This window comes from Loxodonta africana, chromosome 14, assembly GCF_030014295.1.
Source record: "Loxodonta africana isolate mLoxAfr1 chromosome 14, mLoxAfr1.hap2, whole genome shotgun sequence".
Classification (NCBI taxonomy): domain Eukaryota; kingdom Metazoa; phylum Chordata; class Mammalia; order Proboscidea; family Elephantidae; genus Loxodonta; species Loxodonta africana.
Window position 1 is genome coordinate 74,565,509 of NC_087355.1, and position 24,365 is coordinate 74,589,873.

At 41.4% G+C, this 24,365-nt stretch overlaps 2 protein-coding genes across 2 annotated transcripts in view; one reads left to right on the top strand and one right to left on the bottom strand.

Moving 5' to 3' along the window:
• WASHC5 (WASH complex subunit 5) overlaps window positions 1–608 on the bottom strand; it is a 69,596-nt gene extending 68,988 nt beyond the window's left edge. The window contains exon 1 of the mRNA XM_003408182.4: window positions 450–608. The gene's annotated coding sequence lies outside the window, so the exon portion shown is untranslated. The remainder of the gene's footprint in view (window positions 1–449) is intronic.
• Window positions 609–658: 50 nt separating this feature from the next.
• NSMCE2 (NSE2 (MMS21) homolog, SMC5-SMC6 complex SUMO ligase) overlaps window positions 659–24,365 on the top strand; it is a 271,144-nt gene continuing 247,437 nt past the window's right edge. Inside the window, exons 1-2 of the mRNA XM_023545993.2 lie at window positions 659–785; window positions 20,584–20,748. Coding sequence (XP_023401761.1) covers window positions 20,598–20,748 — 151 coding nt within the window. The 5' untranslated portion in view covers window positions 659–785; window positions 20,584–20,597. The remainder of the gene's footprint in view (window positions 786–20,583; window positions 20,749–24,365) is intronic.

A 24,365-nucleotide genomic window follows, 5' to 3' on the forward strand; every position in this document is an offset into this window, starting at 1 on the left:
ATGTCACCTGTGAGGAAATTAAGGTGCAGAGAGGGGCAGTGATTTGCCCAAATCCAGTCCATCACAGAACTAGAATTCAAATCCTGGTCCGTTAGGCTGTAAAAGTTCTCACCAGCCACTCATTTTTCTTGAGAGTAAAAAGAATTATGACGTTCGCACGGCACTGCTCCGTAGAACTTGGAAGAATCAGATAGGAGCCCAGCATGGAAACATCGCTTCCTAAAGCGCCAAAGGAATGTGCAACATTTTTTCCATCAAAGTGGAAATGAAGAGCCTGGACTGCAGCCCCCAGCCACCTGCTGCCGCCAAGTCCTCGGCCCTAGGGCCCTCCCTCCAGACCCCCCACCCCGACGCCGCAGATCCCCCTCGGCCAGGGTGGCCCAGCGCCGGGACGGAGGACGGGAAGAGGAAACGTGCAGAGGAGGGCGCGCGCACCTCGCCCGACTCACCTGTCACTAGGGCCGCGCCAGTGGCGCTCATTCAGGGCCGGCAGTCGCACACGGACTCGCGACCTCCGCTCCCCCTACGCAAGGGTCCCCTTAGATCCCCAGCCTGGTACAGCCAGCGGGACTGACCCCGGCTTCCGCTCCCGGAGCCTCTGGCCGTCACGTGACCAAAGGGGCGGCGGGCAGAGCGGGGCGTCACGTGACCACGCTCCGGCGACGGCTGATGACGCAAGGGCTCGCTCGCCGTTCTCAGGGGCAGTGCAAGGGGGTTAGGAAAGGTGTGGGGTGCCGTCATGGGAAGTCAGGGTGCAGCCGGACGGAGATAGGTCGGGCAGCCAGGTAAGGCAAAAGCGGGGTCGGCGGTGGAGAGGGTGGCGGGAGTTGTGTCCTCGCTCCTGGGCGCTCTGCGCGTGCCCTGAGCGGGAACTGTCGACTTGGGTTTGGTCCTGGCTCTTTTCACGCAGTGAGACTGGGGCAGTTTACCTCCCTTTCCTAGGCACCGTCTCTCCAAACTTCAGTCTTGAGTGTGTGGGGAAAAGATCACGAATTTTTGATCCAAATAAATCAGGTTTTAACTTTTTACAAGCACGGCCTTGGACAAGTCAAGTAAATAAACTCTTTGGGCTTCAGCTTCCTTTTCTCTTACGTAAATTGTTGTGAGTATTAGCGATAGTGACAGGGAAGCGCCCACAACTACTTTATGGCACACTGTTGGAGAAGGAAGCTCTATTGTATTTACTCCTATTTTTATTATAGGGTCTCTATGAGTCCGAATCGACTTGACACGGTGGGTTTAGTTTTTTGGTCTTTACTCTTTCCATTGTTCTTTCTTCTTGGTGTTCCAGGACCTCTTCTTTTATCATTTCCTTTCTGTTTCGGGAACTTTTTCTTTAGTCATTCTTGTAGGGTAGGTTTGCTGGTGACAGATTCTCTTAGCTTTCCTCCACTTAATAACAGGGCCTTGAACCGGTTCGTTCTGGTGTGAAGCCTGCTGAAAATTTGCATTTCCACCTGTGATAGCCAGAATCAGAATCCACAGTTTAGCAACATCCCCAGGTGATTTTTATAGATCCCCAGGTGATTGTTCACTGGTTCCAAGCCTTGCTTGAGAATGTCTTGATTTCCCCTTTATTCCTGAGGGACATTTTTGCTGGACGTAGACCTCTGGGTTGACAGTTCTTTTCTTTCAGCACTTGGAAGTTGTTGTGCCATTTTCTTCTGGCCTTCATGGTTTCTGGTGAGAAACCTATCTTTCAAATTATTTTCCCCTATAAGAAAGGCGGAAACTCTGGTGGCGTAGTGGTTAAGTGCTATGGCTGCTAACCAAAGGGTCAGCAGTTTGAATACACCAGGTGCTCCTCGGAAACTCTATGGGGGCAGCTCTACTCTGTCCTGTAGGGTTGCTATGAGTTGGAATCGACTTGACGGCACTGGATTTAGCTTCTTCTTTTTTTTTAATAGGAAAAGTTTTGTTTCTCTCTCACTGCTTTCAAGATTCTTTGTTTTTAGTGTTCTGAGGTTTGGATATGATGTGCCATGATGGTATTTCTTTGACCTTACGGTGGTATGAGTTGGAATCAACTCCAGGGCGACCAGTTCCCCCGACCCCCGCCCCAGGTGGCACAAGTGGTTAAGCTTTCAACCACTAGCCTAAAGGTTGGTGGTTTGAAACCATTAAAATCACTAAACAGCACCACAGAAAAAAGGCCTGGTGATCTGCTTCCATAAAGATTACAGCCAAGAAAACCCTATGGAGCAGCTCTACTCTGTAACACATGGGATCTTCATAAGTTGGAATTGACTGGACAGTAATGGGTTTAGTTTTTGAGTTTTTGTCTTGTTTGTGGTTCACTCAGATTCTTGAAACTGTAGGTTTATGTCTTTTGTCACATTTGGGAAGTTTTCAGCCATTATTTCTTTGAGCACTTTTTCCTCTCCTCTGGGACTCCAATGAGATGAATGTTAGATACTTTCGTATAGTCCCATGTGTCCCTGAGGCTCTGTTCTTTTTTTTTTCCCCTCAGTCTATTTTTCTCTGTTGTCGAGATTGGCTAATTTCTATTCTTGTCTTCAGTTGCATTGATTCTTTTGTCTGTTGTCACCGTTCTGCAGTTGGGTCCATCCGTTGAGATATTTATTCCGATTATTGAACTTTTTTTAGTTGTAAAATTTTCATCTGGATTGTCTTTATATCTTACATTTATTTGCTGTGACTTTCAGATTTTTTATTTGTTATAAGCTTGTTTATAATTGCTTTTTTCGGCATTGTTACGATGGCCACTCTAAAATCTCTGTCCGATAACTCTAACATCTGTGTCATCTTGGTGTTGGTGTCTGTGGGTTGTTTCTCATTCAGGTTGAGGTTTAGCACTTCTTGGTATCACTAGTGACTTTGGATTGAATCCTGAACGTTTTGGGTATTATATTATGAAATGCTGTATGTTATTTAGATTTTCTGTTTTAATAGGCCTTCTGTGACACTGAGCTGCTGAGGGAAGGAACAGTGGCTTGTTACTGCTGGATGGTATTGAAAGTCCAGTTCCCCACTCAGTCTTGTTATGACTGTGAAGGGGTGGGAGTGCAAGCTCCCTGCTAGGACTCCCCGGTACCACCGTGGCTGGGAGGGGTACGGTGCCTTGTTACTGCTCTCCACATAGCCTTCACCGTGGGAGTTGGGGGACGGCCGTGTTACCCCTAGGTGGTAGATGAAAGTCTTGGCTGCCCTCTAGGCTTCCTCTGACACCAGCAGGGCAGAGGTTGGGGTGGACATACAGGCTCCTCAGACAGTGTCCACTGACACAGCAGGAAGGGGGAAGAAAGGCTATGCAGGCATGAAAGTTCCAGCATCCCACTAAGCCTTCTCTGAGGCTGTGCCCGGAGGAGTGCCTCGTTACAGCCCAGCAAGGGCGAAAGCCTAAGCCTTTGCTGATGGGGTTGAGGCTGCAGAGTTTTTGTTGTTGTTTGTGTGTTTTTGTGGTGTTTACCTAGAGTAGAGCAATTGTCTAAAAGTTTGGCTTGCTGCTGTTGTTGTTAGGTGCTGTCGAGTTGATTTTTGACTCATAGCGACCCCATGTGCCGGAGTAGAACTGCCCCGTATGGTTTTCTTGGCGGTTTTTTTTTAATCTTTTCAGAAGCAGATCGCCAGTTCTTTCTCCTGTGGAATGGCTGGGTAGGTTCAAACAGCCAGCCTTCAGGTTAGCAGCTGAACGCTTAACTGTTGTGCCTCCAGGGCTCCTGTTTTGGCTTTCTAGGCCGCCCCTTTCTTGCTTCTTTGGTTAGAAAGAGCAAGCTATTCTTGGGATTTTTTTTTTTTTTTTGTCTGTGTTGTTGTCCTGCCTGGGTTATTGGGTGCTCAACCACCCAGTCTGGGATAATGAGGCAAAAAGAAAACCCAAGGAACTCACCACTGTGTTCTTCAGCTCTCCTGCTCCTAGCCAGTCTGCCTTCTTCTTTCCACCTTTCAGAGTCTTATGTTGGTTTTACACAATGTCCAGGGTGTATAGGCAAAACCAGTCATCTAACTCAGACAGCCTGGCTCCAGAGGCTGCATGTTTAATTGCTATTCTATATTGCCTCCACAGTGTAGCTAATAAATATTTTAATACAGACATGTTTCCTATTATCTCTAAGCGAAAGTGATATTCCAGGAAGATACATCCTGCTTATACTGTGGGTTTGGCCCTGTTATTTAACTGTGGTTCATATAGTACAATTTTATAACCATGCCGCTCAATCTGTGATGTCCAGTATGGTAGCCACTTGCCACAGGTGGCTATTTAAATTTAAATTAATTGAAATTAAATAAGATTAAAAACTCAGTTCCTTGGTCACACTAGCCACATTTCAAGTGCTCAGTATCCACATGTGGCCAGTGGCCATCACATTAGAGAGTGCAGGTTATAGAACATTTCCATCATCACAGAAAGTTCTATTGGGCAGTGCTGCTGTAGATAGTTTAGGCTTACCCTAGAATCAAGATTGACTGGAAAACTGAATACTTAGATCATTCTGGTCCTTGAAGGATTGTGTTTTTTGTGTGACAGTTGGTGCTATACCAGGGAAGCCCCCAAATCTACATGGCTTTGCACAATTGAAGTTTGTTTCTTTCACACGTAGAACCTGTCTGGTGAGCAGATTTCCTCCATGCAGTGATTTAGGGTCCCAGGCTCCTTTCATCTAGTAATTCTCTATCAACATAAAGCTTCTTAGGCCACGGTGCTTGCCTGTGTCAAGCTCTCAAATGGAAAAGAGTATGGGGAAAATGTGGGTTTCACGGGCAGGGCCTGGAAATGGCTTACATTTTTCATTGGCTTGAATTCAATCAAATGGCCACACCTAACTGCAAGGAAGGCTGCAAAATGGGGTCTAGCTGTGTGAATGGTTAAAGAGGAAATGGGCTTAGTGGGTACCTAACTGGTCTCTGTCATGACTATCCTGTCTTAGCTTACACTGTGGAATAGGAAACAATCCTGGGAAACTTGCTATTACTGCATTGATTGTAAGCATATTATTGAGGATGTTTTTCAGTATGACCCTGTTACAGTTTTGGAGAGATATACTGTTCTAGGTGCTGAGGACACACATACAGCATTTCCATTGCCATAGAAAGCTGTATTTTTTCTAAGCTGGTGTACTTTTTCTTTATGGGGAAAGAAAATTCTAAAACTTTCATTTTTGTTTTGTAAGGAAGCTCACAGTCATACGTGTGTTGCAAGTATAATACTGTATATAATCCTAAAGCCTGCATGACTGTGTTCTAATTTTCTCATGTACTTGGTTTTCCATTTTATCTGTTTTTATTTTTTAATTGGGCTTTAAGTGAAAGTTTACAGAGCAAATTGGTTTCTCACTGAACAATTAATACACATATTGTTTTGTGACATTGGTTGAGAACCCTACGTCATGTCAACACGCTCCTCTTTTTGACCTCAGGTTCCCCATTTGTATTCATCCAACTTTCCTGTCCCCTCTTGCCTTCCCATCCTTGCCCCTGGGATGGTGTGCCCATTTAGTCTCATATACGTGGTCGAACTATGTGTGTTATTGTTTGTTTTATAGGCCTGTCTAATCTTTGGCTGAAGGGTGAGCCTCAGTAGGGACTTCAGTGCTGAGTTAAAAGGGTGTCCAGGGCTCATACTTTTGGCATTTCTCTAGTCTCTGTCTGACCATTAAGTCTGGCCATTTTTGTGAGATTGAATTTTGTTTTACATTTTTCTCCATCTCAGTCCAGGACCCTCTGTTGTGACCCCTGTCAGAGCAGTTAGTGGTGGTAGCTGGGCATCATATGGTTGTGCTGGACGTAGTCTGGGGGAGGTTGTGGTAGTTGTGGTCCATTAGTCCTTAGACTAATCTTTCCCTTGTGTCTTTGGTTTTCTTCATTCTCCCTTGTTCCAGATAGAGTGGGACCAGTAGAAGTATCTTACATGGCCGTGTACAAGCTTTTAAGACCTCAGTGGCTACTCATGAAAGTAGATGCAAAACATTTTCTTTATAAACTGTGCTATGCCAGTTGAGCTAGATGTTCCACGAGACCATGGTCCCCAGCTCTCAGCCCAGTAACTTGGTCTCAGGTAGTTTGGACGTGTCTGTGATGTTTCTGTTACTTTGCATTGGTCAAGTTGTGCTGACCAATGTACTGCATTACCCTTCACCAAAGTTACCACTTATCTGTTGTCTGTTGTTGTTAGGTGCCATCGAGTTGGTTCCTGCTCATAGTGACCCTGTGTACAACTGAACAAAACACTGCCTGGTCCTGTGTCATCCTCGTGATAGTTGTTTTGCTTGAGCCGGTTGTTGCAGCCACTGTGTCAGTCCATCTTGTTGAGGGTCTTCCTTTTTTTCAATGACCCTCCTCTAGTCCCTTCCCCAGGGACTAGTCCCTCCTGATAAAGTGTCCGAAGTATGTGAGACGAAGCCTCGTCATTCTCGCTGCTGAGGAGCGTTCTGACTGTGCTTCTTAAGAGGCAGACTTGTTTGTTCTTTTGGCAGTCCATGGTATGTTCAGTACCCTTCACCAACACCACAACTCAAAGGCCTTTGTTCTTCTTCAGTCTTCCTTATTCATCGTCCAGCTTTCACATGCATATGAGGCTATTGAAAACACTGTGGCTTAGGTCAGGCGCACCTTAGTCCTTAAAGTGACATCTTTGCTTTTTAACACTTTAAAGAGGTCTTTTGCAGCAGATTTGCCCAATGCCCAATGCTACAATGCGTTGTTTGATTTCTTGACTGCTGCTTCCATGGGTGTTGATCGTGGATCCCAGTGAAATATAAGCTTTGATCACTTCAATCATTTCTCTGTTTATTGTCTAGTTAGTGTTTTTCTTTCCCCATCCCTCCCCTCCCCTCCCCTCCCTCGTAACCATCAAAGATTGTTTCTTTCTGTGTTAAACTTTCTATGAGTTTTTATAGTAGTGGTCTCAGCAGTATTTGTCCTTTTGTGATTGACTTGTTTCACTCAGCATAATGCCCTCCAGATTCATCAATGTTGTGAGATGCTTCGCAGATTCATCAATGCCTTTTATCGTTGCATAGTATTCCATTGTGTGTATGTATCACAGTATGTTTATCCATGTATCTATTGATGGGCACTTAGGACTTTTCTATCTTTTTGCTGTTGTGAATAATGCTGCAGTGATCATGGGTGTGCATATGTCTATTCATGTGATGGCTCTTACCTCTCTAGGATATATTCCTAGGAGTAGGATTCCTGGATTTTTTGGTATTTCTATTTCTAGCTTTTCAAGGAAGCACCATATCATTTTCCAAAATGGTTGTACCATTTTGCATTCCCACTAGCAGTTCACAAGAGTTTCAGTCTCCCCGCAGCCTCTCCAGCATTTGTTATTTTCTGTTTCTTTGATTTGTGCCACCAATGTCGGGGGTGAGATGGTATCTCGTCGTTTTGATTTGCATTTCTGTAATGGCTAGTGATCACGAGCATTTCTCGTGTCTGTTAGCTGTTTGAATGTCCTCTTTGGTGAAGTGTCTGTTCATATCCTTTGTGCATATTTTAATTGGATTATTTGTCTTTTTGTTGTAGAGGTGTAAGATTTTCCTATAGATTTTAGAGATTAGACCTTTTTCAGATTTGTCATAGCCAAAAATTTTTTCCCAGTCTTAGGTTCTCTTTTTTGATGAAGTCTTTTGGTAGGTATAAGTGCTTAATTTTTAGAAAATCCCATTTATCTAGCTTATCTTCTGGTGTTTGTGTGTTCATTATGATTTGTATCTTATTTATGATGTGTATTAGGGCTCCTAGGGCTAAACCTATTGTTTCTTCCATGATCCTTATAGTTTTTGGTTTTATATTTTAGCTCCTAGGGCTAAACCTATTGTTTCTTCCATGATCTTTATAGTTTTTGGTTTTATATTTAGATCTTTGATCCATTTTAAATTAGTGTGTGTGTATGGTGTGAGATATGGGTTCTGTTTCATTTTTTTTTTACAGATGGACATCCAGTTTTGTTAGCACCTTTTGTTAAAAAGACCATCTTTTCCTCATTTAATGTACTTTGGGCCTTTGTCCAAGGTCAGGTGATCATCGGTGGATGGATTTACATCTGGGTTCTCAATTCTGTTCCATTGGTCAGTGTGTTTGTCGTTGTACCAGTACCAGGCTGTTTTGACTACCGTAGCTGTACGGTAGGTTCTGAGGTCAGATGGTGTGAGGCTTCATACTTTCTTCTTCTTCTTCAATAATGCTTTTCTTATCTGGGGCCTCTTTCTTTTCCATATAAAGTTAATGATTAGTTTTTCCGTCTCGTTAAAGGATGCTGTTATAATTTGGATCGAGATTGCATTGTATTTGTAGATTGCTTTGAGTAGAATTGATGTTTTCATAATGTTAAGTCTACCTCTCCATGATCATAGTATGTTTTTCATTTATGTAGATCTCTTTTGGTTTCTTGCAGTAGTGTTTTGTAGTTTTCTTTATATAGGCCTTTCACATCCTTGGTTAGATTTATTTCTAAGTATTTAATTTTTTTTAGGGGGTTTATTTTCCTGATTTCCTTTTTGTAGTTCTCTTTATTGGTGTGTAGGAATCCAACTGATTTTTCTGTGTTTAACGTATATGCTGCTACTCTGCTGAGTCTGTTAGTTCCAGTGGATTTCTTGTGGGGTCTCTCTATGTATAGTATATAATCTGCGATTAGGAATAATTTTACTTCTTCCTCAACAATTTGGATGCCCTTTATTTCCTTTTCTTGCCTTATTGCTCTAGCTAGGACTTCTAGCACAATGTTAAATAAGAGTGGTGATGACATCCTTGCCTTGTTCCTGTTCTCAGGGGGAATGTTTTTTGCCTCTCTGCATTGAGAATGATGCTGGCTATTGGTTTTGTGTAGATGCCCTTTATTATGTTGAGGAATTTTCCTTCTGTTCCTATTTTATTGAGAATTTTTATCAGGAATGGGTTATTGGACCTTATCAAATGCCTTTTCTGTGTTGATTAAGATGATCATATGATTCTTTTCTTTTGTTTTATGTATGTGTGGTGTATTACATTGATTTTCTAATGTTGAATAATGCTTGCGTACCTGGTATGAATCCCACTTGGTAGGAGTGCGTGGTTTTTTTTTTTTTTTTTAATGATGCTGAATTCTATTGGCTAGAATTTTGTTAAGAATTTTTGCATCTGTATTCATGAGAGATATTGATCTGTAATTTTCTTTTTTTGTGATGTCTGTGCCTGGTTTTGTGTCAGGATTCTGCTGGCTGCGTTGAATGAATTTGAAAGTATCCCTTCCTTTTCTATGCTCTGAAATAATTGAGTAGTGCTGATGTGAGTTCTTCTTTGAATATTTGGTAGAATTCTCTTGTGAAGCCATCTGGGCCTGGCTTTTTTTTTTTTTTTAATTAACTTTTCAGTCTCTTGTTATAGTTTTGTTCTGATTTTTTACTTCAGTTTGCATTATTTTAGGTAGGTAGTGTGTTTCTAAAAATTTGCCCTTTTCCTCTAGGTTTTCAAATTTGTTGGAGTGCAGTTTTTTCATAGTGCTGTGTTATGATCCTTTTTATTTCAGTTGGGACTGTTGTAATGTCCCCATTTCATTTCTTACTTGGTTTATTTGCTTCCTCTCCTGTTTTTCTTTTTTTGGTTTGGCCAGTGGTTTGTCGACATTGTTGATCCTTTCACAGAACCAGCTTTTGATTTTGTTGATTCTATAGTTTTTCAGTTCTCTATTTCATTTATTTCTGCTCTGATCTTTATTATTTTCTTTCTTGTGGTGGCTATGGGCTTCTTTTGCTGTTCTCTTTCTATTTGGTATAGTTGTAGAGCTAACATTTGTTCCTTCTTTTTGATGTGTGTGTCTATTGCTACGAGTTGACCCTGAGCACTGCCTTTGCTGTGTCCCAAAAGTTTTCATATGATGTGTTTTCATTCTCCTTTGATTCTGGAAATTTTTGGATTCCATCTTTGATTTTTTCTATTACCCAGTGGTTTTTAATCAAGATGTTACTAAGTTTCAAAGTTTTTGATTTTTTTTTTCCTTGCTCTTCCTGTTACTTATTTCTACTTTTATGGTATTGTGATCAGAGAAGATGCTTTGTATTATCTCAGTGTTTTGGGTTTTGTTCAGAGTTGCTTTGTGGCCTAAGTTGTGGTCTATTCTGGAGAAGGTTCCGTGTGTATTAGAAAATTATGTATACTTTGCTGCTGTTGGGTGGAGTGTTCTGTATATGTCTATGTGGTCAAGTTGGTTGGTTGTGGCCTTCAGATCTTCTGTATTATTGTTGAGTTTCTTTCTAAATGTTTTGTCCTTTACCGAGAGTGGTGTGTTGAAGTCTGTTACTATTGTGGAACTGTCATTTTCTCTTTTCAGTGCTGTTAGAGTTTGTTTTATATATTTTGGAGCCCTATCATTGGGTGGGTAACTATTTATTATGGCAATGTCCACTTGGTGAATTGTCCCTTTAGTGATCATATAATGGCCTTCCTTGTCTTTTATGATGGATTTTGTTTTAGAGCTAGTTTATCTGAGATTAGTATTGCCACTCCTCTTTTGTGGTTGATGTTTGCTTGAAATTTTTTTTTCCATCTTTTAGTTTTTAATATATTTATGTCTTTGTGTCTAAGCCATGTCTCTTGTAGACAGCATACTGAAGGGTCCTTTGTTTAGTCCATTCTGTCACTCTTCTATCTCTTTATGGGTGCAGCGAAGCCATTTATGTTCAGTGTGATTATTGATAGGTGTGAGTCTATGCTGTCATTTTGAAGTGCTTTGTTGTGTGTTGCTAACTTTTTCTTTGTTCCTGTTACTCTATTGTGCTGAGTTCTTTTTGTTTGTGGATTTTCTTTTAGTTTCTATAGATATTGTGTTTTCTTAGACTTCGTTTTTCTTCTTTATTTTGATCAGTAGGTTTGTCAACTTTCTTTGTGATTACCCTGAAATTTGTCCCGTCTTACTAAGTTTGGGCCAGTCTTTTATTAGCTGATATTGCCTTTACTTCCTCTTCATTTGAAAGTTATGTACTTGCACCGTTTATTCCGCCTTTTATTGTTCGGACGTTGTTGTTATGTACAGATTGACGTCTTTGGTTCCCTGTTGTAAATCTTTTGGTTTTGTTTTATTCTTTACAGTCCATTACCTAGGTGGTATCTGGCTGATGCTGTCCTGTGTCCTACATTCAGGTTGTTTGATGTTGTTTGTTCTCTAATCAAAGGACTTCCTTTAATAATTCTTGTAGGTTTGGTTTGGTTTTTACATATTCCTTTAACTTCTGTTTATCTGGAAGTGTCCTAATTTCACCATCATATTTGAGTGAGAGTTTTGCTGGATATATTATTCGTGGTTGGCTATTTTTTCTTTCAAGGTTTTATGTATGTCATCCTATTGTCTTCTTGCCTGCATGGTTTCTGCTGAGTAATCAGAGCTTAGTCTTATTGTTTCCCCTTTGTATGTGACTTTTTGTTTTTCTTGAGTTGCTGTCAGCATTCTTCCTTTGTCTTGGATTTTGGCAAATGTGATTATGATATGTTTTGGTGTCTATCCTATATGGGGTTTGTTGAGCTTCTTGAATGGTTAACTTTTCATCTTTCATGATATTAGGGAAGTTTTCTGTCAGCAGATCTCTCTGTGTTTTCCATTTTCTCCCCTCGTTCTGGGAATCTGATCGCATGCAAATTTTTGCTTTTGATTGTGTCTCACCTATTTCTTAGATTTTCTTCATTCTCTTCTGATTTTTCCTCAAGTGGTATGCAAGGATTTGTCTTCAATTTCACAGATCGTGTCTTCCATTGTTTCAGGAGGGAAAGGAGAGAATGTGATGTGTGGAGCAGGTGCTGTGTCTCCTGTTGGGAGCTCCGTAAAGTTGTCTTCCTGTGCATCCTATCCAAGTTTGTTGGTGACTGTGCTCCAGGATGGTGAATCCGTGCCTTGTTAGCTGGCAGGGGACCTCCACTCTGTAACTCTCCTCATTCTCTGTCAGTTTCTTCTTCCATTTGGTGCTTGATCTAGTTCTTTATCCCTTCATTTGATGCTTAGGGTACCAGAATTGATGTTTGTATCTGTTTTGCTTATTTTTTTGGGTCTTTGCTTCAGAGGGGTGTCATGGTGCTTCTGTCTATAGCTCCATGTTGACTCCCTCAACTCTTTGGTCTTGATTTTTATGAATTTATGTTTTTCCATCTTATTGCATGCATGTCTCTCTCTATATACACACATACTGCAAACAGTCTCAATTTGTTTGGTATAATAAAGTGAGGTTACAAATAAACATTCTCTTTTACTAAAACTCAAATGTTGAAAAATTATCATTGGTTTTTCCGTCATATTTTGTCTCTGAGAAACTTTAAAACCACAGAAAGTTTCAGAAATAATACAGTGAGAATCCTTGTTCCCATCTCCCAGATTTCAACATCTGTAATGTTTTGTCATGTTTGCTTCAGTTTTGATTTTTATGATACAATTAAAAAAACTGATAACATTTAAAGTCCCATTTGACCACCCCCAGACGTAACTGGATGTATTCTTTAAGAACCTCTACGCTATGGCTTCGAAAGAAATCTACTTGCCTTTCCATTTGTACCACTTTGTCAAAGTGATTTCATGTCATGCTTTACTTCCTTATGGCCTTGTCTCATTGTCTTAGTTTGGGTTCTTTAGAAGAGCAAAACCAGTGAGATGTATATGTGTGTGTGTATATATATGTATGTATGTGTATGTGTACATACGTATGTATAAAACCCGATGCCATTGAGTCAATTCTGACTCATAGCTACCCTATAGGATAGAATAGAACTGTCCCATAGGGTTTCTAAGGAGTGGCTGATGGATTCAAACTCTGAACCTTTTGGTTGGCAGCTGAATGCTTAACTACTGTACCACCAGGGCTACGTATATATGTATACGTATACGTATATGTACGTATGTATGTATGTGTATGTATATACGTTGAGATGAATCAGCAACAGGTTTGATTTTTTTTTTTTTTTTGGTATATGTGTGTGTATACATACAAAGAGAGAGAGAGAGAGATTGATTGATTTACTTCAATGGTTTGGTTCATGCAGTTGTACGGTAGGCAGGTCTAAAATCTGTAGATTAGGCGGCAGGCAGAGACTTCTGCAGGCTTATGTCCCGATATCTGTCAGTTGGCAGCAGATCAGAGACTTCTGCAGGCCTACGTTCCCAAGATTAATAGGTCAGGCGATGAGAAGAGTACATGGTAAAAAGAGAAAGTTCTGCCAGAATATCTATGTATATTCTAGTGGCAGACCGCACCCCCAAGGAAACTCCTTTTCAATTGATTGGTTGATCCCATCAGATCACATCGTGGAAAGTCATTGCATTACATTATATTAGAGAACAGCAGCCAGTTGAGTGTCTGGCCAAACCACTGAGAATTGCAGCCTAGCCAAGTTGACACATAAAATTCACCATCATCTTACTGTTTCCTTCATCTGAAATGCTCTCCTCTTATAATCTCTACCTTTCTAAATCCTAAATGTTCTTTATGGTTCAGTTTAAGCGACTTCTTTTCCGTGAAGCTTACTTTTCCCTCAGTTATGTGTGCCATCACTTCCTATTTTGAGCCTCATAGTAATGGGTCTGCGTAATCTCTTTCTTTTTTTTTTTGAACTCCATTCTACTTGGTTTATTTGTCTAAGATGGCACTTGTTTTCTTCCAAGCTTCTGTTATTAATATTTGTATACTTATTCAATTCCCTTATTTAGATTGAAGTTTTCTTGAAAGGGAAAAATGGCTATATCTTTGTAAATAATGAAATCTGTTGTAAGACTAGAAATTGTTAAAAGAATGAATGAATGTGTAGAGAAAAACAAATGTCATCCTGAAAAGGGTTGTGACAGACATGGGTTGTATTTATTCTGGAATATAGAGTAGTTACAGTTGTATGGAATGAATGTTTCACTTGTTTATCGTGTTTACATGGTATCGTAGAAAGTTTGGATACATTGCTTTAGATTTTGAATTTTATTTTATAGGCAACAGAGACTTAAAACTGACCCTTCCTTATTTTTATTACTTATCTTGATCACTGGCATTCTTGTCCGTCTAGCCAGTAAGTATGAAGACCCTAAGGAGGAAGCAGTCTGGGTTATGAAAGGACTAGCAAGGGCCAGATGATGTAGAGTAGTGGTCTTCAGGGTGGAGATTCCCAGACCAGCAGCATCAGCATTACCTGGGAATTTGTCAGAAATACAGATTCTTAGGCCCTGTCTCAGAACTACTGAATCAGAAGTTCTGGGAGTGAGGCTTAGCAATCAGTGTTTCAACAGACCCGCCAGGTGATTTTGATTTGCTGACACTGCAGCCTAGGTGCATCAGAGTTACCTGGAGGATGTATTTAATAAAACAGATTGCTGGGACCTGAGAATGTACATTTCTAGCAAGTTTACAGGTGATGCTGGTGCTACTTGGTCAGGGATCACACTTTGGGAACCACTGGTATACGTCATTCTTCAGCTCTTTGGCCTGTACTCTGAGTCAGGAAGTCATTAGAGGGTTTGGAGCAGGGGAGTGACATGAACTTCTGTGCACTTTCAGACATTTGCTCTGGCTGCTGTGTTGATCATCGGGTGTAAGAGGCAAGGTTGGGAGCTGGGAGACTAGGTAGGAGGCTGTTGGAGTAATTCAGGCAAGAGATGTTGGCCTGATTCAGGGCAGTAGGAATAGAATTGGTGAGAATGGTTGAATTCTGAAGATATTTGGACTACAGAGCTGACAAGATTTGATGGTGGGTTTAATTTAGAATCTGAGAAGAGAAATGTCAAGTAGGACACCAGGGTTTTTGGTCTAAGAAAATAGAAGGATGAAGTTACCATTTGGTAAGGTGGAACAGTTTGCAAAAGGAACAGGTTTGGGAGGCAGGTAGGTCAGTAGGAGAAAGGCGATAACCAGGTGTTTAGTTTTGACAATTTTAAGTTATATAGAGAGAGATTTTGCTGCTAGCATTTAAATGACGTGGGCCTGGCTGAGAGCACTCTGTGGGTGGGAGTTGATGGAGAAGAGAGATGAGTGCTTTGAGCTCTGAGCTCACCACTGGTACAGTTTTGGGAAGATGCACTATTTTAGGTGCTGGGGATACACACGCAGAATTTTATTCTTCATTCTTCAAACCTTCATCCAGTGGCTACAGTGTGACATATGCAGTTGTAGGTGCTACAGGATACATCAGTGAACAAAGCAGAGCAAATCTTTAGGGAGCTTACAGTCTAATAGGGAATTAGAGACAACTGTTGTAGCTGGGTGCCATAGAGTCACTACCCTGTATGACAGAGTAGGGTTTTCTAGGCTGTAATCTTTAGGGAAGCAGATTGCCAGGTCTTTCTTTTGCAGAGCCACTAGGGAGGTTGAACTGCCAGCCTTTCTGTTAGCAGCCCAGTGCTTAACCATTGTGCCACTAAGGGCTCTTAATAGAGGTGATAAACATAATAAGTAAAAGAATGTTGTATGGTGATGCCTGATACCTGCTATGAAGAAAGTTAAAACCAAGGCAAGAGGGTAAAGAATGCCTGGTGGGTGGGAGACATTGGGAAGGGCTTGCTATTTTATATAGGGCAGTCAGGGAAGGCCTCATTGGTTTGAAGGGAGACCTTAGGGAAGTGAGGGAGCTGGCTATGTAGCTATCTGAGGGACAGACATCTTGGCACCAGGGACAGTGAGCGAATAAGCCCTGAGGCAGGAGTGTACTTGTTTTATGTGTAGATGGAGAAGAAAAAAGAGGCCCGGGTTCTGAACCCTGGGACACTCAGGCTTACGAAGCTCAAACAGATAGAGAGGATAGGCAAAGGAGAATGAGAAGAAATGGCCCATGTGGTAGGAAGAAAACCAGGGATGCCTGTGCAGAAGTGTACCAGGAAGGACGGAGGGACTAACTGTGTCAGGTGCTGTTTGGCGATAGGTCACGTAAGGGCTCAGCATTGACTATCGGATTTAGCAGCAGTGACCTTGATAAAAGCAGGTACAGTGACTTGGTAGAGGTAAAAGCCTGGAAGGAGTGAGTTCCAGAGACACTGGGAGATATCGGATGAATAGGCAAAATGTGGCATATACATACAATGGGATGTTACCCGTCACCCCGTCAAGTGGATTTGACTCATAATGACCCTATAGGACAGGTAGAACTGCCCCATAGGGTTACCAAGGAGCCGCTGGTGGATTCAAACTGCTGACCTTTTGGTTAGCGGCTGAACTTCTAACCACTGTGCCACCAGGGCACCAACGGGATGTTACTTGGTCGTAAAGAGAAATGTGCATGCCAGGGCATAGGTGAACATTGAAAATATTCTGCTGAGTGAAGTAAGTCAGGCACGAAAGGACACATACTGTATGATTCCACTCACACATGTAGGCAAAGGTACAGAATCCAAAGAAGCTTAGTGGTTACCAGGGGCTGGGGGAGGAAAGAGTAGGGAATTATTGCTTAATGGGTACTGAATTTCTTTTCAGGGGGATGAGATAGCTTTGGAAATAAATAATGGTGATAGTTGTACAACATTGTGAATTTAATTAACGTCACTGAAACATCGAAGTGTCATTGTACACTTAAAAATGGTTAAAATGGCAAATTGTATATATATACACACATATTTTACCACAAAAAAGAATAGTAATAGTCAAAAAAAAAAAAAAAGAGAGTGAATGGGAGGAGAGGATTTGGAGACAAGGATAAACAGGTCTTTGGAGGAGTTCTGCTGTAAGGGTGAGCAGAGAAATCGGGGTGGCCTGGGTGGTGCAGATGATCAAGTGCTGGACTGCTCATTGAAAGCCTGGCGGTTCAGACCCGCCCGGAAGTGCCTGTGAAGTAAGTCCTGGTGACCTGCTTCCAGAAGGCCGGAGCCCTGAAAACCCTGTGGAGCAGGCCTGCTCCGCACACGGGATCGCAGTGAGTCGGAATCGACGTCACAACAAGCACCAGCAGCAGCAGCCGGAGGAGAAGGTGGGTGCAGGGCGGATATCGATCGTCGAGGTGGGAGAAGCACCAGCATAGTTGTTCGCGGAAGGGAAGATTTAATGGTGCAGGAAAGCAGGGAGAACTGCTGGGAGAATGCCCTAGAGCAGGGAAGAAGGGATGAGAGCTGGTGGGTAAGTGGGAGTGTTGACCTCACACAACGTGTATTCATTTTGACAAGAGGGCAGAGGAAATGGAATCTGGTGCTGGTAGGTGGGTAGGTAAGCAGTGGGAACTTGAGAAGTATTTCTTCTGACTGGTTCTATTCGCTCAGTGAAATAGCCAAGAAGGTCTTTAGCTGAGACTGATGATTGGAGAAGGACATGTTAGAAGTTTGAAGAGAGAGTTCATAAAAGCATAACATGGTCAGGAAAATTCAAGCAGTTTTCTGGAGTTTGTGACTGCTTCTGCACTTCAGTCTTACGTGCCCCTTCCTCTGCCTGAAGGCCCTTCCCTTCCCCGTCATCGGTCTCCCTGGTAAACTATTTCCTGCCTTGTCCTGTAAGATCAGGCCTATGCTGCTTTCTTTGACTTCCTGAGGCAACGTTAAGCATTCCCTTATTTGAGCCTCCATTTTGCAGTAACTCCGAAATTGCATTAGTCATTTATGCCTATCCTGTGACTGACTGGGGAGCCCCTGGGGAGCCAAGCATAGTGCCTAGAATGGTGCCTGGCACATAGTAGGTTTTCATCCAATTAGAACAAATGAACAAAATAGTGCTTTAAAATGATCATAATAGTGCTTTAAAATGAAAGTCTTAAGAGTACTTGTCTCGAAAACTACTGTGTTTCCATGCTTAAAGAAGTACCTGGCGTTTAAATAAATACTCAGTATTTGTTAACTGAATGATTTGAATTGATGATGAATTGTATGGTGGGTATGTATCTGTCTATAGTAGACTTATGCATCTCTGTGCCCTTCCCTTTTAATATTCTTTGTGTTATTGAATGCACCCAATGATTGGCATGGTAAGGTACTCAATGCCTATTTGTTGAAAGAATGAATGAATGGATCTAATTAAAAAGGACCCATAATTGAGAAACTACTGTAGCAGTCCAGGTGTGAGATAAAGGTGTGGTTATGATGGAGGGGATGGAAATGCCAGAGATATGACATACTTCCCCACTTAAGAAAGGAAGAGCAGGAGGGGAAGTCCTAATGCTAATTAATTGTTGTTGTGTGCTAGACCACACATTTTAAAGATGACAAAACTGAGGTTTAGAGAGGTTTAAGCAATCTACCCATGGTCACTCAGTAGTAAAGTAGCAGAGCCTGAATTCCTGCTATGTCTATCTGTTCCAAGGAAATACCCTCCTTTCTGCTATCATACATCCTTAAGAACAGCCCTCTCTTCTCTTTAAGCCGTGCAAATTCTATCCACTTTTCTATTTGGTTTTCAGTGGATTGAATTTCAGATGGTTTCTCAATGAAGCAAAGATGTCTATTCCTGGCTGCTTTACATAAGTGGTCCAGAGCTTAAAGAGCTGGTGGTTGAAGACCAGATTACCCAAAACCCAAACCAAACCCACTGCCTTCAAGGTGATTCCGACTCAGAGCGACCCTATAGGACAGAGTAGAACTGCCACATCTTTCTCCCGCAGAGTGGCTGGTGGGTTTGAATCACTGACCTTTTGTTAGCAGCTGAGTACTTAACCACTTTGCCACCAGGGTTCTTGAAAATTAGATTAGGGAGTTTTTAATAGCAAATAACTGAAACTGTTTGTCTTAGTTATTCTCTCACAGTCTAGGAGGCTAGAAGTCTGCACTCAGGGTGCCAAGTCCTGGGGAAGGCCTTCTTTCTCTGTTGGCTCTAGAGGAAGATCCTTGTCATCGGTCTTCCCCTGGGTCTAGGAGTTTCTCAGCACAGGGACACCAGGTCCTCATGCTCCGCTGCTGGCTCTTCCTTCTTGGTGGTAGGAAGTCCCTCTCCTCTCTGCTTGCTTCTCTCTTTAATATCTCAGAAGAGATTGACTCAAGATACAACCTAATCCTGTAGATCGTCCTGCCTCATTAACATAACTGCCTCTAATCCTGCCTCATTAACATCATAGAGGTTAGGATTTACACCACATAGGATAATTATATCAGATCACAAAATGGAGGACAACCACGTAATATCGGGAGTCATGGCCTTGCCAAGTCGACACCTTTTTGGGGGTCATAATTCAATTCATAATACTGTTACAGTGGATGAGATACCTGACACAAGTTTATAGAGAATTTCTGCTTTTACTGAAACAGAATGTGGGATCTTGCCAAGTCTATAAATCTATTCTAACCCAGAGGCGCTTTCAGGAATATATATATTTTTTACAGTTTCAGATTTAATATGCATGTATATAAAAAAAAAAAAAACTAAACCTGTTGCCATTGAGTCAATTCCAACTCACAGCGACCCTATAGGACAGAGTAGAACTGTCCCATAAAGTTTCCAAGGAGCACCTGGTGGATTCGAACTGTCAGTGTTTTGGTTAGTGCTGTAGCACTTAACCAGTACGCCAGCAGAGTTTGCGAGTGTATATCAGATAAGTTAAAAGTTATGTTTTCAAAATTCTGCCTTATTAAAATACTTTGAGTTTTTTTTGTTTTTGTTTTTTAGGAAAATGTCTTTCATGGATCATATAAGTGCTCTACTTTTTCTAACTTATTTATATTTTAGGCTTTTAAGGGACTATATTGTTGTTAGATGCCGTTGAGTTAGTTCCGACTCACAGCAACCTTATGTACGTATAACCGAACGGAATGTTGTCTGGCCCTGCGCCATCCTCAAAATTATTGTTATGTTTGAGTCCATTGTTAACGGCCATTGTGTCAGTCTATCTTGTTGAGGGTCTTCTTCTTTTTTGCTGACTCTCTACTTTACCGAGCATGATGTCCTTCTCCAGGGATTGGTCCCTCCTGATAACATGGCCAAAGTAAGTGAGACAAAGCCTCACCATCCTCACTTCTAAGGAACATTCTCACCGTACTTCTTCCACGACAGATTTGTTCGTTAAGGACTATAACCAGAAAACCCAAACCTGTTGCTGTCGAGGCGATTCATCAGGGACTGTACTGTTGTTGAATTCTTCAGAGAAGCAAGGATTCTTTTAGAAAGGGGTAATCTCCCTCCCTTAAAATATGAAGACAGTTAAACTTTCTTAGCTATCTAGTGCTGCCATAGTACAATACCACAAGTAGGTGACATTAAAGAACAGAAATTTATTGTCTCACAATTGGAGTTCAAATCAGGGCATCGGCTCTGGGGGAGGGTCCTTCCTTGGCACTCTGTGGTTTGTGGATGGATATTCACATGGTTTCCTCCCCCTCTGTGTGTGTGTCTGTCCTGCACTTTTTATAATATACTGCTTGGAAGTGATTAGGTTGAGGACTCACCCAACTCTGTTCTGACATCATTAAGATAACAAAAGAAAGCCCCTATTTCCAAATAGGGTCATATTTGTAGGTACAGGGGTTAAGACTTCAGCATAACCGCTTAGGGGACACAGTTCAATCCATGACACCTTCCCCCAACAGAGATTTCTCATACGTGTGTTTGATGTGCAGAATGATGGCACAATGCTTTGGGATCCTCTCAAGGGATATAGAACGTAGATAAGTCTGTAGTAGTTGCAGAAGGTTGGATACAGTCCTTTGAATGTTTGCAGCAGTTTTATTTTCCTATGTAGTTACTATTCTGACTCATAAATCTTATTTCATTGTGTTTGAAAACTTAGGTAATACTTTCAGGATGCCGGGGCGTTCAAATTCAGGGTCTGCTGGCTTCATCTCCTTCAGCGGTGTCGAATCTGCTCTCTGCTCCTTAAAAAGCTTCCAGTCCTGCATCGGCTCTGGAATGGACGCAGCTTCTAGTGTTGCTTTGGATCTTGTGGAAACTCAGAGTAAGTAGTACCTAGAACTTACTCCTTTTGTGTGTACCTTGAGGTAACGCTGTGTGGTGGCATTCGTCACCGGACCCAGATGCTGCTAACCTTTCGAGCCTCATGGGACAGTCATTTAATCCCTTTGGGCATCTGTTTTCTCATCTTGTTCCACATACCGCATAGTGTTGTACTGAGGGTGAGGTGAGATAAATTGATTGATGTGTGTTCAAACAGTTGGGGACCACTAAAAACTGCACTAGAAACCTATAGGCAGAGACATGAGTGAAGGGCCTGGAAGTTGCCGTGAGATAGAGTCGATGCGACAGCAGCTAGGCTTTATTTTTTTAATCATAAATGATAGCCAGCAATTAATAAACTTAAGGGTCAGAGCTCAAAAGAAGGGAATGTGAATTGAAGTACAGAACGAAGATGAATAAGCCTGGAGGTCTGTTTGAGGCTTAAAAGTTTGAGCCCGACTAAATCACTAATTCATCAAATACTACAGCCAGAACTGTAGAGATGAATGAATATATGTCTCTTCCTTCAAGTTGCTTACCGTCTAGCTGGGAAGTAAGACACAGACATGTTATTTTGATCATGAAGTGCCTATATTGTGATGTTTTGCCAGGGAGTTTGAACCTTATCATGGAAAGTTTTAAAGTAGAGGAGGAACGTGGTAAGATCCCAGTTTTAGAACAATAACCCTCACGGCAATACTGAGGATGCTGTGGATTATCAGTAACCACTTGGGAGGTTATTACAGTAGCTCAAGTGAAAGAAGAAAATAACTTCCACTGATCAGTTAAGATGAAGAGGATTTGATTTATGTGATTTCTGTATTAATTATACCCATGCCATAATATAGGCAGGATAGTGTGATAGCAAGAGGGCTCTGGACACACAATGCCTGGGTTTATGACTCGGCTCCATCATTTACTATCTTTGTGACCTTGGGCAAGCTTCGTAACCTCTATTTATCTCAGATTTCTCAGCTGTAAAAGACGTTGTGGGGATTAAATAATACTTAGAAAGTTCTTAGAGCAGTACTTGGCACTTAATAAGTGCTCAGTAAATGTTAGCTATTTTCTTATGACTTAATTTTTATTTTATTTTGCATAAGTAACCTTTTATTTAGTGGGGGCTTTGCTTTTTGGTATTGTTTTTTTTTTTTAATTTAAAAAATAGCTTTATTGAAGCTTTAATCTATGTAATATAAAATTCATTCATTGTAAGCATACAATTCTGTGAACCATAAATTTTTAATGTTAGCTATTACTATTTTAGTAATTTGGTTTGTGTTTGAGTTGACTGTGTTGGACGATAGTGAATGTACTGGGAGAAATTAAGGTGAAGAGCAAGGGGGAAAGTCCATGAATTATCTTCAGAGCACAAATAGGCTCTTTTCCCCTTAGCCTTATAAGAATGGGCACATTTTATGTTGACTTTTTGGGCTGCTGAACCTTATCACAAAGTAGAATGAGCTTTGATAAAATAGATTGTAGCGATCAATTAGGAGTCCCTGTGTGGCACAAATGGTTAAATGCTCAACTACTAGCCGAGAGGTTGACGGTTCAAACTCACCTAGAGGCACCTCAGAAGACAGGTTTGGCGAGCTGCTTCTGAAAAATCACAGCCTTAACCCTATGGAACACAGTTCTACTCTGACACACATGGGATCACCACGAGTTGACTCAATAGCAGCGAAAAACAAGTGATCAATAAAGTACCCTTTTCTCACTTTGCTCTGCCATTTCTTATCAGCGTATTATTAAATTATCAAACAAAGCTGTCTTGGAAGAAGCATAGCCGGAATACTTTTTAGAAGCGAGGATGGCGAGACTTTGTATCATATACTTTGGTCATGTTATCAGGAGGGACCAGTCCCTGGAAAAGGACATCATGCTTGGTAAAGTAGAGGGTCAGCAAAAAAAAAGAAGACCTTCAACAAAATGGATTGACACAATGGTTTCAACAGTGGGCTCAAACATAGCAAAAATTGTGTTGTACATAGAGTCGCTATGAGTCGGAACTGACTTGACAGCACCTAACAACAACAACAGAGGAGGTTCTTGCCTCCGAGAACTTGAGGGGTGTCTTAGTTATCTAGTGCTGCTATAACAGAAATACCACAAGTGGGTGGCTTCAATAAACAGAAGTTTATTCTCTCACAGCCTAGTAGTCTAGAAGTTCAAATTCAGGGTGCCAGCTCCAGGGGAAGGTTTTCTCTCTCTGTTAGCTCTGGCAGAAGGCCCTTGTCATCAGTCTTTCCCAGTCAAGTAGCTTCTCAGCACAGGGACCCTGAGTCCAAAGAACATGCTATTCACCTGGCTCTTGTTTCTTAGTGGTATAAGGTCCCCCATGTCTGTCTGCTGACTTCTCTCTTTTCTATGTCAAAAGAGATTGACTTAAGACACAACTTAATCTTGTAGATTGAGTTCTGCCTCATTCACATAACTGCCACTAATCCCACCTCATTGATATCGTACAGGTAGGATTTACAACACATAGGAAAATCACATCAGATGACAAAAGGTTAACAGTCACACAATACTGGCAACCATAGCCTAACTGGGTTGACACATTTTGGGAGGACACAATTCAGCCCATGACAAGGGAGTAGTGATGTATTTTGGTTTCTTTTTCTGTTCGGTTGGTTGCATATCCCTGTACCAGGTGGTTGTCCCTGTTCAGCTTTCTAGCTCATTTGAAATTATCGCCTTTACCTGTGTTATTTACAGCATATGGTGTGAAGGCAATTTGACTTTCATCACCCCCATGTTTTTTAGTTTTTTTCTGCATTTGGTGGTATTATAGTAATACCTTCTTTATTTGACCTAATTGAAAAATGAAATTTGTTACATTAGGAGAGTTTTCAGATAACTGAAGCTTAATTTTCAGGTTTTAAATTTTATTACATACTTGTCTGCTTTCTTAAGCAGAATATACTAGCCAAATTTACCAGAATTGCTGTTACTAATACCATCTTTAAGCAACTGAATTTTAGTGAGAGTTTTAATTTTAGTTAAGGAAATCTGGAGGACCGCCCCCTCCTTAAAATATTAATGTATCTCAGGTTTGTGTCCTTTCTCTTCTCAGTCCGTGCCAGGGCATGTCCATGGATGGACTTCATACCTTTCGGTTAACATTCTGCAATTCTGCATAAAACCTATATGCATTTTTCTGGGGTGAGGCTTGAAAGTTTGTATCAGATTCTTGCTAAATAATTGTGAGGACCATTTGGAAGAAAAGGATAAATTTTAAATTGCCCAAGGGTCCAGTAGGTGAGAAAGCTTTGTCGGAGGCCTTCTCTGATTTTTTCTCTAGATATTGCTTGTCTTCCTATGACTCTGTAGCCACAGGGCAGAAAGACTTCGGTTATTATGATCAGGGAGTTAATTGAATTTAGTTGAACTTGTCATGATCTTGAGGATGATCTAGCCGAATTTATTGCACAGTTACTATGTGCTAGGCAATGTGCTGTTTTTACGTGTAATCTCATTTGATCCCGAGTCTATGAAGTGGGGACTATTGTTATCCCCATTTTATACAGGAGAAAAGGTTTAGGGAATTAGTTTTCCTAAAGTCACAGTGAAGTACGTGGTGGAGTAGGGATCTGAGCATAAGCAGCCTGACTC